This window comes from Pseudozyma hubeiensis (assembly GCF_000403515.1).
Source record: "Pseudozyma hubeiensis SY62 DNA, scaffold: PHS13, whole genome shotgun sequence".
NCBI lineage: Eukaryota > Fungi > Basidiomycota > Ustilaginomycetes > Ustilaginales > Ustilaginaceae > Pseudozyma > Pseudozyma hubeiensis.
The window spans coordinates 45,045-59,168 of record NW_012133795.1 but is presented as its reverse complement, the minus strand read 5'-3'; the positions used below and the strand labels follow the sequence as shown (position 1 = coordinate 59,168).

General features: G+C 57.5%; 4 protein-coding genes across 4 annotated transcripts; 2 read left to right on the top strand and 2 right to left on the bottom strand.

Moving 5' to 3' along the window:
* Nucleotides 1-275: 275 nt before the first annotated feature.
* PHSY_000962 (hypothetical protein) lies at nt 276-3,086 on the top strand (the record flags this gene model as incomplete). Its single annotated transcript, XM_012331594.1, has 1 exon — nt 276-3,086. The coding sequence occupies one exon, from the start codon at nt 276-278 to the stop codon at nt 3,084-3,086; it is 2,811 nt and encodes a 936-aa protein (XP_012186984.1).
* A 126-nt stretch (nt 3,087-3,212) lies between these two features.
* On the bottom strand, nt 3,213-7,751 carry PHSY_000961 (pre-mRNA-splicing factor; the record flags this gene model as incomplete). Its single annotated transcript, XM_012331593.1, has 1 exon — nt 3,213-7,751. One exon carries the CDS (start codon nt 7,749-7,751, stop codon nt 3,213-3,215), a length of 4,539 nt encoding a protein of 1,512 aa, XP_012186983.1.
* Nucleotides 7,752-9,150: 1,399 nt separating this feature from the next.
* PHSY_000960 (alcohol dehydrogenase) lies at nt 9,151-10,464 on the top strand (the record flags this gene model as incomplete). Its single annotated transcript, XM_012331592.1, has 3 exons — nt 9,151-9,303; nt 9,440-9,689; nt 9,776-10,464. 3 exons carry the CDS (start codon nt 9,151-9,153, stop codon nt 10,462-10,464), a joined length of 1,092 nt encoding a protein of 363 aa, XP_012186982.1.
* Nucleotides 10,465-10,890: 426 nt separating this feature from the next.
* PHSY_000959 (choline transport protein) lies at nt 10,891-12,525 on the bottom strand (the record flags this gene model as incomplete). Its single annotated transcript, XM_012331591.1, has 1 exon — nt 10,891-12,525. The coding sequence occupies one exon, from the start codon at nt 12,523-12,525 to the stop codon at nt 10,891-10,893; it is 1,635 nt and encodes a 544-aa protein (XP_012186981.1).
* Between the last annotated feature and the right edge of the window lie 1,599 nt (nt 12,526-14,124).

The following is a 14,124-nucleotide window of genomic DNA, read 5'->3' as shown; positions in this document are numbered from 1 at the left end:
CGGAGCGGCTTTCCGTCCAGAATTGGCCGGAACAAAGCCCGGTGGGAGCTCTTGCGTCCAACTGCGAATCTGGCCCACATGACTCGGCCATTCCGGTTCAAGGCAAGACATTATCATTTCTCCATTTGGATTTGAGAGCGATGTAACAACAACACACTGTCAGATCGCAATTAGCAGCGCTTGGACCAACTCGGGCCGAGTCTTCTTGTCCTCCCTCCACCATCCTTTGCACTCGAAGCTTGTCGTCGCCTTGGTGACCGCCGCTGCCGGATGCAATGCCCACTTCACCAGCAGCTGCTCTGGCAGATCTCTTCTCCAAGGCACGCCTCACGCTCCAGCTCCCTTCGTCATCCCCGGCTGCTTCGAGATCGGTCGCCTTCTTCGACGAGGTGCTCAATGTGCAAGCCATCTTGACATTGCCATCAGACCCGCTCCTCCCTATCGCATCCGCGTCCACGTCGGCCCACGCTTCGCCTCATCCGATACCCTTGCCTTTGCCCGCATTGCCATCCTCTACGTCGTTAGCTCAGCAGAGCATCTCGCCGTATCTCACCGCCCTCCTCGCCTGCCTTCACGTCAACCTTGTCAGCGACTACGTCCCCAACCAGCCCTCTCCTTCCACGCATACCTCAAAGTCAACAAATCCCTACGAGCCGCTCGCTACCGTACAATCTCGCTTCGAGCACCTCCAACTCTTACCTTCCCACAATCCTCATCCAGATCCGGCTCAACCGCAGCATGCCGCCGTCCGTGCCTTCTCCAACGCCTGGGCAGGCAATCAGCCACCAAAACCTCATCGTACGCTCAAGGATTCTTCCAACACCCAAGGCTCTATGTCCTCCAGCTTCTCCCACAAAGCCCACCTGACGCACGATGGGCAACACTGGAGCGTCCACTGGCATTGTCGCGTTCCGGTCAACTACATCGCTACGCCCTTCCTACCCTCCCTCTCCATCACTGCCGCGCTGACGCTTCGTCTGGACCAAGCCTTGCTGCAACATCTCATCCCCGTCTCCTCTACTCCACCTTTCGCTCGTTCAGGCTTCGCGCATTCTCTCCTGTCTCCTCTCCACGAAGGCCCCGTCTATCCCGACGAGTCTCCGCTTCAAAGTCAAGCACGAGCAAATGCGGCATCTGCCTTGGGCCTCGACGGTCCCAACGGTCTCGGCTCGTTCCTCGCTCACCTTCCCAAGGATGTCGTCGGCGGAAACAACGCTGTTGTGACACCTCGCTCGGGCGCAAGGGCTCTTGGCGCTATACACGAGCGTAGAAACGATGCCCTGGCTGCGGATCCTGCTCTCAACAGACCCATCTCCAAACCAGACGTCAATGGTGATCTCGCTGCCTTAACCTCTAGACCCACATCCATCCCACATTTCGCACAGTCCTCCGCGCAGGCTGAGTCAGGCCAATCGTCGCCTGGCTTGCAGATCTACAAACGCAGCACCAGAAAGCTTTTGCCCCTCAAGACAGGTCTCAATGTGCGCATGCGTACTCTGGCCACCAAGCACGATCCCCACGTCCATCGTCGCGCCTCTCCGCATCCAGCTCTCTCGCAGCTCGACACCACTCGACTTGTGCTCAGCGTCGAGCTCGAGAATCCGTTCGAATCCGACGCTGCATTCACTGTCAACGACATTCAAATAAAGATTGCCAGTAGTCAGACAGATCCGCATGACTCCTACAACATTGTCGCCAAGCCGCTCCAGCCAATGGCTTCCATATTGCCGATTCAGCTCTCCCGCGCAAGTCAGCACAACTTGCTCTTCTACGTGTCGGTTGAGGCTGGCCATGCTCAGTGCAGTAGCAAGGCCGCTCTCGATCAACGTCTAGCCGGACCAAGGAATGTCACCATCACTGTATCGGGCCAGCCTCAGGGCGACAAGGAGCAAATGGCCGACTTCGACTCTCAGTGGAACTGTGCTCTTGACCTCACTCCCATCTTGTCCGATGCTGCTAAGAGGAACCTCATTGGAAGCCAGCCATCCACAAGCAGGCTGTCACAGCAGCCACTCGCAGGACCCGTAGCTGGCAACTCGCAGTATTCAGCATCGGCGCTGAGGACCGCAACTCATGATCGAATTCGCTCTAGCTATACCTCTGTAGCACCGCCAAGGACTGACCACGCGGAAGACGCTCGCACGCCTAGACCTGGGCAGTTGGGGATGGGCTTCCCTCCACCGCTACGTTCGAGCTCAGCAAGACAGTTCTCTACTGCGACGGCGGCGACTGCGGTACAGCATCCAGCGATCGAGTCCCAATCAACCTTGCAGGAACCAACGACTTTCTTGCAGAAGGCCAGATCAAGAGCCGCAGCGCGCAACGCTACTGCGCAAATGCACACGTCGGATCACCTTTCCGGTGTCAGCGTCAAGCCCTGGATGTCACAGTCCGTCGCAAGCAGAGAGCTGTCAGAAGGAGGCCTCGTGGTGCTCTCCGACATTCGACATGCTGGCGTCACCGCCACCGGCCGCGCAGATCCACTCGAGGGCCATCTCAACTTTGAATCCACTCTGGGCGACGACGGACTTGCTCGTCCCTCTGTTTCGACCGGTGCCAAGACGTTGCACCCAACCTCAGTCGCTACATCGGCGTTCGACGACAGAGCAGCGCGCTTCCAGACCGGCGACACCGTGCTCATCGATCTAACCATCCTCCATAGAAGCAGTCCTTCGGGCATCGCTCACACCGCCGATACCATCACAGATATCGCCCTTTCCTGGGCAAATCCAACCGACAAGATGGCACCAAGCAAAGCACTCAACCGCGACTCAGTCGATGCCGCCACAGACGTCAGCAGAGCCAGACTGATCGACGCCGATTCGGCGCGTCACAAGTCATCCTCGCTTCTCTCCCAGGCTGAATCCCTGAACGGCCTCGTTCCGATTCAGGGAAACCTTGCTCTCCAGGAGCCGCTTTTGGTTGGTCAGAGTACGTCCGTGGCGCTTGCCCTCCGTTGCTTGTCGCCCGGATTCCACGCCATCCCGTCGTTGCAGATGCAGTTCCAGTGCGCATCGGGAGAACAGGGGAAGGTCTTGCTCGAGGGTCTAGGTCGGGTTCATGTCAGCCCCGCTGCTGTCTTGTAAACTTTTGCACTCTCTTGATTGCCAACTCTCAACCACGTCACGCAAGCACACACCCGTCGTCTGTGATTACCCAGTGAAAACGCGCCTGTGATTGCCTTTGAGTTGCGAATGAAACGCGGAAAGCGATCAGCACACCTGACTGAGCGTCTCAATCAGCTGCTCCACCACCTCCCTCTCCACGCCCAACGCCTCCGCCCCCGATCTGGGTCCAGCCACGACGCGATCCCTCTGTGCGCGATCCAGTCTGCCATCGACAAACATCTGCAGCACGTCGGCATCGAGGAACCCGGCGGGAGGCTGTACCCTGTGATCCGTCCTCAGCGTGCGCCAGTCCTCGTGCTTGATATCGCCGACTACGCCTGCCGACCCTGCAGCGGTGTCAGACTCGACGAGCGAGAGAATGTTGCGTTCGACCTTGGCCAGCAGACGCGCCTCGTCGTCTCGAACGAGAGCGATGACGCCGATCGCACCCGCCGCGGTGCAGAACAGCAGTCTCGGCCTCACCGCTGCCTTCGAGCCCGGATCGGGGACGAGCGATGTTCGGCGGAACTTGTTGATCATATCCCCGTAGTGCCAGACGGCGTTGCGTTGCATCACGTGTTGGTACTGATCGACCTCGGCTGGGTTTCGCGTGGTTCGTGGGTCGACAGCGCTGATCGCTCGTTCGGTATCGCGCTCCCTCGCACGACGGATCCGAGTCTTGTCCTCCTCACTTATCGGAACCCTCTGCGTCGTGTAAATGTTGAAGCTGACGTCGGCACCGATGTACGTCTGCGTCTCTTCGTCCAGCAGCTCCGTCGCGCTCGTCCAGAAAGGATCGCAGTCCCTGGCGATCTCGGTGACCCTGGCTGTGTACGGGTGCACATGCAGCACATTCATCGATCTCAGCGCGTCGCCCACCACGATGCGGTCCGGCTCGATGGCAGAGAGATTGCAAGCGACAAACGAGCTCGCCCAGCTTCCGCGCTGTCGCACCATGATGCGAGGCGCCGCCACGTTGCTCGGACGCGGGTCGACGATGCTGTAGATCTTGACCTCCGAATTGACCGCAGCAGCGAGCCGATGGTTTATCGGTTGCAGGTTGTACACGTTGCCGTTCTCGGCATGCTCGAACAGCTGGCGAAGTCGGCCGCGCTCTTCCTTGGTGCGAGACGAACCGGTGGAAACGTCGAACCCTACGAGGCGGCCGCGCGTTGTCTCGCTCGACTGTTCGGAGACGTAGCCCGTTCCGACCACAAGCAGCTCGTGACCTTGCGATTTCAACAGGGTGATACAATTTGGTCGCTCGTCCGGCTCCAGCCGGATCTCGTCCAGCAGCTCAAACGTGACGTGGTCGAGGATCCGCAAAGCTCCCCGTGGGCGCTCGACTTTGGACGCGGTACCTCGAGGCAGGAAGGTCCAGGTACAGACGGCGAAGACCTTTCGATTGGCCCATTGAGCGATGGCAAGCGGCTGTTCCAAGCCCAGAGGGAACGTGCGGATGTCGCGCTGCCTGAGTGCGCCGATGGCAGCCAGCTCGATCGAGTCGGACAAGGCGAATGCAGCAAACACTTGACCGGGACCAGCGCTCAACGGAGTGACGCTGCGCTGATCTTTGTACTTGAGTGCGTTGTACGAGAATCGTTTCGAGTCGGCGTAGACCAGCGTCGGGCGACTGCCGGAGACAGCAACCACACGAGCACCGGCCGAGGTCTCGACGGCATCAAGCTTGAGCGCCTGTGTGCCCAACGACACTGTCTTGGCATCAGCAAGGCCAACAGTGCTGGTGTAGCTGTCGCCCGTCGGGAGGCTCATACTGTACGAGACCAGACTGCCGTCTCCCAACCCAACGAGCAGGTGCGGAGTGAGAGAGTCTCGATTACCCAACGAGGCTTTTGGCTGGCCATGCGGACCAGCTTCCGGCTGGCTGCTTGCGAACTGATGCAGCAGGATGGAGCGAGGCACCGCCGAGAGTCTTTGCTGCACCACAGAGGACTGACCGACGGCGGCAAGGTCAGGCAGCGAGAAGATCTGGACCGTTCTGGTTTGCCAGAAGCCGCAAGCCACAAAGCGAGCCGCTTCGCCTGCGACCAACGAGCTGACGTCCAGACACGATACTTCATGGTCCAATTGGACTTTTCTAAGTTCGGTCAGCGCACCGGCTTCTACGGAGAGGTGCAGCAAGCTCTTGTCGCTCAGCGCAACGACCGATTGACCGGTCGAGTTAACACTGGCGGCCGTCACCTCGAGTCCTGTGGGAGGCACCCACTGGGACCGAATCGATACGTTCTCTCCTTCGAGGCTGAAAAGCGAGACTTCCTTGCGAGCAGCGCGAAGCAATAGCGGACCCGTGCCTTGGCCCAGCACACTTGAAGCTGCAAGTGTTGGTTGCGACACGTCGATGCCAGCAGCAGCAAGTCGGTCGGTGGCGTCGGCGAGTTGTCCGTTTGCATCGAAGTGAAAGTAGGCAGTCGAAGTGGCGAACCCGACAAGCAGGCCAATGGATTGCTTAGCCGCTATGCCGTCTCCACCGTGAACAGGCCATACTTGTTGAGCGTTGGGAATAGGCAGCGACGAAACTTCCTGCACCGAGGCACCGCTGCGCGCTTCTCGAATACTACCAGTAGGACCAGCACCGCTGCATGTGACGATCCTGGCTTGCGCGCCGGATGAAGAGGTCGGATCTCCACCGGCACCGTCGTCGACCACGAAATCGACCACAGGTCCAAGATTGTGCCACGTGTCGAGGAGAGCGAGGGATCCGCCGGTGGGAAGCTCGGAGCTGTCGCGAGACGTGCCGACGGTGTGGGACGACCTTCTCCTTCTGGCTTGTGTGGGCGATGATGGCGGGGTCAGCAGCTGTTCGCCCAAAGAAGCTGGGGTACTCTGCGATGCGTTCTGTTCAAGAATATTGTAGAGGCAGCTGTCGCCCGTGGCACTGCCGACGCAGACAAGCCCTTGACCGAGGTAGGAAAGGGCTTGAGGCCCTGCAGGCTGAGATGCGGTGCCAAGCGTCTCGACTCTCATCGATCTGGGCTGGGAGGGGTAAGAGGCGACCTCTTGGGTATCTTGATGCATCGAGAGGCGGAGCACGTTGAGCGCGCCAGAACTGCAAGCAAAGAGCACGGAAAACTTGTCCGGGCCTGCGGACGAAGAGCGATCTGCATCATTCAGGTCAACGACCGAGATCACCTGGACAGGGTGGGGAAGGCCGACGCGAAGAAGCTTTGGACGCGACGGCGTTGAGGAGGCAGACTTGGTGGGTGAATCTGCACCGGCGGCAGACACATTGACGGAAGAGCGTCGACGTTTGCCGTTCTCGTTGGATGGGGTGGAGGTGGTGGCGACGTTGGCGGCTGCTTGGGTGTTTGCTGCGGAAGATCGCCTGCGGGTTTCGGCGATGCTACCTTGGCTCGCTTTGCGTCTTTTGCCTTTCGTATCCGCAGGATCTGATGCGGTGGTGGCATCGTCATTGTTGCTACTGGTGGAAGCGGGAGGATTCGAGGGCGGTGGCACGTAGAGGATGCTCGTTTCGGAAAAGACGAGAACGCCAGCGCCAACATGAGCAGGAAGAGCATGTACGTAGTGAGCGCCAAGAGCATCGGCCGTGGGCAGCGGTACATGGCATTGAGCAAGGTCCGACTTTGCGCGGACCTCCTCCCTGTTGCGCAGATCGTTGAGAGTGAGTTTTGCGCCCATGGCTGCAGGACCGTGCTGTTTGCGTGAAGCGGCTTTGTCGTCCTTTTTGGCGGTCTTGAGGTCGCGGCTGGCCTGTGTGGCGGCAGAGGACGACTGTGGGTGGAAGCGCTTGTCGGCGTCCTCCTCGGTATCTTGGCTTTCGTTGCGGCGAGGAGGTCTGCGTGGAGGACCCCAGGGCATGGGCGACAGCTCTTGGCTGCTGACGTCGACGGAATGGAAAGACAGCACGGGAAGGCACAGCTCGCCGAGGCCGGGTATCTCGCTGGGAACACTGGATTGAGAGAGCAGCGCGACGGCCGGAACTGAGGAAGGAGAGCTAGGGCTGAGAAGAGCACACGAGAGCAGATTGGGATGCGGTAGTCGCACGCTGAAGGATTGTGAGAAGTGTGCGCCGCGGCTGAGCGAGTTGGTGTGCGAGATGTCTTGCATGTCCTGGTCTGCGTCGTCATATGCACGCGAGCGCGATGAGCTAGCAGGGTCGGCGAGGGGGATGACCCTAGCGACGCCTCTGTAGACGTGACTCAGAGCGATCCTCTGACCGATTGAAGGCGTGCCAGGCGACAAGGGCTCACACCACACGCCAAGTGCGGACTCTGCCGGAGAGCGGGCAACTTCGTCGAGAGCCAGTGTAGCGATGGTTTGGATGTTGGTCTCGCCATTGTCAGGATCGATCGAGGCAGTCAGACTGATCAGCTTGGACTGGTAGTGGTCTGTGAGGAGGAGGAGCGATTGCTTTTGTGATGTGGCATTCGAGCTAGGTTCGGTGACGGCTTGAGCGGCGAGGATGCGACCATTGACCGTGATGGTCTGAACGGTTTCGAGCAGTCCTGCCGAGGATGCGGTGCTTCCGGCGTCGGTAGCGAGCGAGAGGAACTCGATGCAAGATTGTTTGACCAGCGCCAGACATGGTCCCGTCGGCAGGAATGTTGGCAAGGCGAGTGTCTGGATGATGGCCGAGGCCTCGTAGGCGTGCGCGACATATAGCATCCCGGTAGATGCTTTCTGTGTGCGAAGACGACGACGACGAGGCGGATGGGAAGAAGGAGAAAGAGGAGGAGGACGAGCAGACGATCATGTAGGATCGGGCGGCACTTGGGAAGCTGAGCTGATCTGTGCGTAAATGGTGCGCGCGTCTGCGGTTGAGAATTTTCTTGCGGCCTCAGCTAAGTTAGTCTGCCACACTGTTCCACCTTTTCTCCACTTTCTCCGGTTGACTGTCGCCTGATCGCACATTCTAGAAATGGCGCTCTAATGAGGCATCAGATCGGGCTGCGAATCATTCGAGGAAAGGAAGGCGGACCTGCTCCTTCATCTCGAAGCTGTGCTGTCAGTCAACGAAAACACAGTGGCCAAACGGACGACATATGCTGTACAAAGAATCTTCGCAGTTTGACTCGATTGTTCCACTGTCCAAGAACCAAATATTAATAAATGCAGCCTGGAATTGTGGCACCAAAATCCTTGGCAAAATGTTGTCGTTCATGGCTTTGAGAGGCCAGCGGACTCCGTGACATGAGGAATCGTAAGCCGTGCTCTACATTCGCAACAGCGTTGGACGTCAAGGCCAACGGGACTGGGCCGGCAAAACTTGATTGCCGATGGCCGGAACGGAAAGCTCTCTCGGCTATGCACGTTGCTGGCTGTGCCTCTCTGCAACGACAAAGCTCACGTCCGGGGCAGCAGAGACAGTTGCACGGGTCTTATGGCGGCGAGCGTTTCATTCGAGTCGTCTACGTGCATTTCTGCGTGCTGAGGTCTTGTGACAGGATTCAGGCTTTATTAATAGCACATACACGCAAAAGAGGCGGAACAACTAAGCTTGAGTTTGACTGGAGGCTTAGGGTTTGGTCAGGCAGGCAACGATGGCAACTTGATGCCTACGCGGTGGGCACCGCTGGGAAATAGAATGCAGACGGTGCTACAGCTCAACCACAGTACGCTTCCATGCAGGGCATTTGAAACACCGCCCATCTTTTTTTTTTTGACAGCCGAGCCAGGCGCTTTTGTGCATGGTGGTCTGTGTGGGGTAACCACGGGCGAAAGGATGCCGAGCATCTGACGCTTGCCTCCCTCGCTCGCTTCCCGACAAGCTTAAAAACGATCGTGCGCACGGGCTTTTTCGCCGGAGCAACAGGCTCGCTCGGCACATCCTTTGCCGTTGTCCTTCATCAATGTAAGCGCGTGGGTCGGCACGGGCGTGTTGCCATGTGACAGATGTCGTGCGACGGTCTCTTGAACTGGGGCAACATTGTCTTGGCTCGCTTGACAAGAACTATTTAGGGTCAGCGGCTCTCTCGAGGACATCTAGATCCCGTCCTTCTCCCGCCCAAACCAACCACGCCCACACCAACCGCATCAGATTTCTCGGCACGCTCCTTCTCCAAACATGGTGCAAGATCCTCGCGAGACCCAGCTGGAGCTGGCGCCCAAGAACCGCGTCGCCATCTTCTACGAGAACGGTGGACCGGACAAGATCTCGATCAAGGACATCGACAATGTCAAGCAATCCGAGCTCAATCCCGGCGAGGTGCTTGTTCGGGTAAGTTCACACGGATCGATCGGCTAGTCATGCTGCCGGATTTGATCGAGCTTGCTTTTAGCAACCGAGCTCGAGTTGAGAGTTTGAGTTGTGGCATCGTAGACTAACCCTGAGCTAAATCCCTGTTGTCCTGCAGGTCCTCTTCACGGGTGTCTGCCACTCGGACCTGCACGCACTTCAGGGCGACTGGCCCTTCCCACCCAAACTGCCCCTCATCGGCGGACACGAAGGAGCCGGAATCGTCGTCGCTCTCGGACAGGGTGCTTCCGAGTACGTCCAGGTCGGCGATCGCGTCGGCATCAAATGGATCGCCGACGCCTGCCTCAATTGCGAATACTGTCGATTGTCGCACGAGATCAACTGCCCGCAGTACAAGCCCAGCGGATGTAAGTCGATAACCATAGGCCCGCCAGTCAGACCAGTTGCAAGATATACTGACACCGTGGCTCGTGATCCTATCAAACACATACAGATGCGGTCGATGGAACCTTCCAACAATACGTCCGACACACCGCCCGTTACCTGACCAAGATCCCCGATGGATTGGAGCTCTCCCAAGCTGCTTCGATCCTCTGTGCTGGAGTGACGATCTATCGCGCGCTCAAAGAGGCATCCTTGCAACCCGGTAACTGGGTGGTCATTCCCGGATCCGGTGGTGGACTGGGTCACCTCGGCGTCCAGTACGCTCGCAACGCCGGTCTACGCGTAATTGGAATCGACACAGGCTCCGAAAAGCAAACCATGTCGCAGCAACTAGGCTGCGAAGTATTCATCGATTTCAAGACCACCTCGGACGTCGCCACCGCCATCAAAGACGCTACGGGAGGCATCGGCGCCCACGCCGCCGTCGTAGCAGCCGCCAGCCCCGCAGCCTACGAACTCGCCCTCGACTACATCAGACCCAGAGGCACACTAGTCATCGTTGGAATGCCCAACTCCATCCTACCTGTGTCCATCTTCAAGACAGTACTCATGACGCACAAGATCGTAGGCTCCGCCGTCGGCAACAGACAGGATGCGGTGGAAGCACTCGAAATCGCAGCACGAGGTATGGTCAAGGTCCACTTCACTCTCAAGGGTTTGAGCGACCTTCCCAGCGTGTTTGAGGATATGATCCAGGGCAGGATCGCTGGGAGGATCGTGTTGGATGTTGATAAGTGATGCACCAGATCTTTTGGTGTGACTTTTTGTCTTTTTGCAATCGCGGTACGAGCTTTCCGGCGTTTTGACTTGTGTGTGTGACGATGACCGACGTATATGCGCGGATTCGGTCCAGAATAGCAACCCGGATCACAAAATCGACTCTCCGAGCCCCGAATTCGATCGAGATTCCGTTATCACATGATCGGCGAGAGGTCAACTCCATCTCTAAATGTACAGCGGTCTAGCGCCCGAACGAAGCTGATCGCGGAGACACTTAACGGAAAGATCGATTTGAGGTCACGCTACAGATCAGAAAGGGATCATCTTCTTTGTTAAACAGTACATTTCAGGTGACAAAATTGGCCGACGCGGATGGCGAAAAAGAGAGAGCAAAAACAGAAAATACATACAAGCTTGTGTCGACGATGGCGACGAGACGGCCCTCTATTCGGCGCGCCTCAGATGAGCCCTCTCGAGCACCTCTCGGAAATCCTTTGGACCGGTGTACGTCTTCCTAGCGAAGACGAACCAGTTGATGGTGGCCAACAAGGTTGTGGTGCCGACTACAACGACAGAGTAGTTCATGAGCGAGCCCGAAGTGACGGGAATGTACGAGGGCATCAAAAACAGCACCGTGGTGACAGCAATGTAGCACAGCGCAGCTGTATTGACCAGCGGACCGAAGACGGGGCCCAAGGTGTACTTGATGTCGGTGGGGATGGTAATCTCGTCGTCGTCGTCGTCGTTTTCCGAGGGACTGAAGATGCGCCTCCTACCTCGGAAGAGCATGCCGGCGATGGGTACGATGTAGGAAAGCTGCAGGAGCACCACCGAGGCGCTGACGATGGCCTGTACCGCAATCACGGAGCCAAAGAGGATGAGGCCAAAGACGGTGTACCAAAAGCAGCAGAAGAGCACTGCGTAGACAGGCACCTCGAGCTTTGGCGAAACGTAGGCCAGCTTGTTCTTGAAGGGCAGACAGCCGTCGTTGGCGTAGGCTTGGACCATGCGGCTGGCAGTGATCATGAGCGCCGGACCGGCAAAGGCGATGGTGCCAAAGAAGATGAGATTCAAGACAAGCGTGGCAGCCTTGTTCCTGGTAGCTTGGAGGATAGCTTCGACGATTCCTGCGGCGCCGGCTTGGATGACGCTCTCCATGTCGTTGATTCCAGCGAGGACAGCGATGAGGACCAAAAAAGCGGAGAAGCCTCCGATGAGACAGGACAAGATCATGGCTTTGGGAGCATTGATGTGAGGACGGTCGATCTCATCGATGACGTGAGAAGCACCATCGCATCCTACCAAGCAGTACTGCGCCGAGATAAGTCCTATCCCCCACGCAATTGCGTCGGGCCAGCCGGTCAGGTTGACGAAGTCGGTGAAGATGAAGCTGGCGGAGGACATGTGACCCTGTGACGATGGAACGGCGAGACAGACGACAAAGACGACGATAGCGCCAGTGATAGACCAGAGGAGAGCGGCTTGGTTCATCTTGTTGAGGATGACGGCGCCCCAGATGTTGACGATGCCGCAGTAGATGGTGATGGCCATGTAGATGCAAAAGATCTTCCAAGGGCTTGGGATAAAGTCAGGTCTGTACATGGTGACCATTCCGACGATGGAAGAACCTGCGTAGAGAGGTGCGCTTGAGGCGAGTGCGATCCAGCCGGTGGTGCCGAGCCAGCCGGCAAAGTAGGCGACAGGAGCACGACAAGACTTGGGGGCCATGGCGTAGGCCCAATGGTACTGACCGCCGATGGAGGGAAAGACATGGCAAAGTTCTGCGAGCGAAAGGGCGATGGTGGTAGCGCAAAGGGTGCCGACGAGGAGGCCCCAGACGACACCTACGGGGCCCCCTGCACCGAGAGCAAGGTTGATGGAGGCGCAAGCGGCGGTCCAAGAGTTGAGAATAGCAAAGGAAAGACCAATGAGGGCAAGCGTGCTGAAATGCTTACGTGGCACGACTTGCTCCGCCTGTTGACCATGTTCAAGCGTGTGGGAAGTAGGATAGTCTAGGCCGCCGGACGCGGATTCGGACTTGGGCATGTAGTCGTATACCTCTGCTTGCTTTTGTCCCATACTTGGAGCAGGGAATGTGGCTGCGGGGAAGGAAGCAAGAAGGTGGGATTAGATAAGTTGCGGCGAATGGTATAAACCAAGTTCGAGAAAGGGGTGCGGTGCTTTGCGCAGGAACAATGGTCGAAAATGACGGTGACAGGATCGACGTTGATTTGAGACAGGACAGCGGGTGGGCCGGAAAGCGATGCGATCAACAGCCAAGCTTTGGCCCAGCTTGGAAAGCGATTAGGTTAGGGTTTGGAGTGGGGATGATATGAAGCTGGACATGACGAAACCGAGAGGAGGCCGAGCTATATGTGATTTGAGCGTGCCATGCAAGGTGAGCGGACTCAGCAGGATTGGTGTGTCGAGGCTGCGGAACCAATGAGAAGCAGCGACGTGAAGCGCAACATGATGGATGTGGGGAAGCAGATTCAACAGCAGCAGCTCCCGCAGCGGCGAGACCAGAGAGCACAGGGTGATGCTGTGTGATTGATTAGAGTCGAGTATGCCATGTGGGCACAAGTTATCGTGCAGCGGCAGCCGCGCAAAGTGATAGCTTAACGAGCATTTCAATTTGAGCCAAGCGCGGATCGAGCCGAGCCTCTGCTTGACGAGCCAAAATCGCGCTCGTGCCAAGCTGTATGGCTGAACAGACTATACACAGCAGAAAGCTTTAAAGTCGCACTCGGCAGCGGGGAGAGCGACGAGTGCAGAGAAGACGCAGTGAGCAGGGTGCGCTTGCATCAATCACTCGCTCTCTGAATCTTATCTTGAATCCAGAGTATTGTATCGCAACGGGGTTGCATTTCCGAGCGATTTCAGCTCCGGACTGACTCTGGAGCTCAAGAGTGGCAGTAGGCCTGAGCAGACCAGATTCGAGCAGCACAACTCTAGCCGCGCTTGGCGCCGCGCCCAACTCGCATCCAGTGTTTTCGGGCAGGCTGAAAACAAGTACTCGGCCGCCATTCGGCCGCTATCCGCGCTACCCCAGGCCTGCTGCCGACTGGACATGCCGATAAGAGAGCACCACGCCTCTTTGACAGAGAGACTGCTCGCTACCAGCACAGTAGAGTCGTACCTGCAAATTGAACGTGTCGGCAAAGCTGCTCCGTTGATACGGTCGGCTGATATTCAACTACCACTGCCGTCTTTGCTCGTTTCGACATCACGGATATCTCGGCAGATGGCTCCTTGTCGCCGCTTGAGCTCTCTCTACTTTCGGTCACGGGGGAAAACACGGATGAGATTAGCTGGCAGTGCGATAAAGTTACTAATACAGAACAGCATGTCGGAGCTGTAGATGCGAGTGTGCCAATGATATGCAGGGTTGCGAACGACAAGAGAGAACGATCAGAATGCAGTGTTGAAAGCCATGACTGATGCAAGTGAGATGGAATGAGAGAAAGAGAAAGAGAGAGAGACGCAAGCAGGGCATGCGAGACGCTGCATATCCTCGCGACCGTCGACCACAATGACAAGCATCGGGCTGACGAGCACGTCGATATCAGCTGGAAAAAAGGGAACAAAAGGAAATCCGGGAAAGGCCAAATGAGAAAAGTAAAGGCATGAAACGGCCTAGCTCGGACGGCCGCACCAATCAAAAGCATCCAGTCCTAG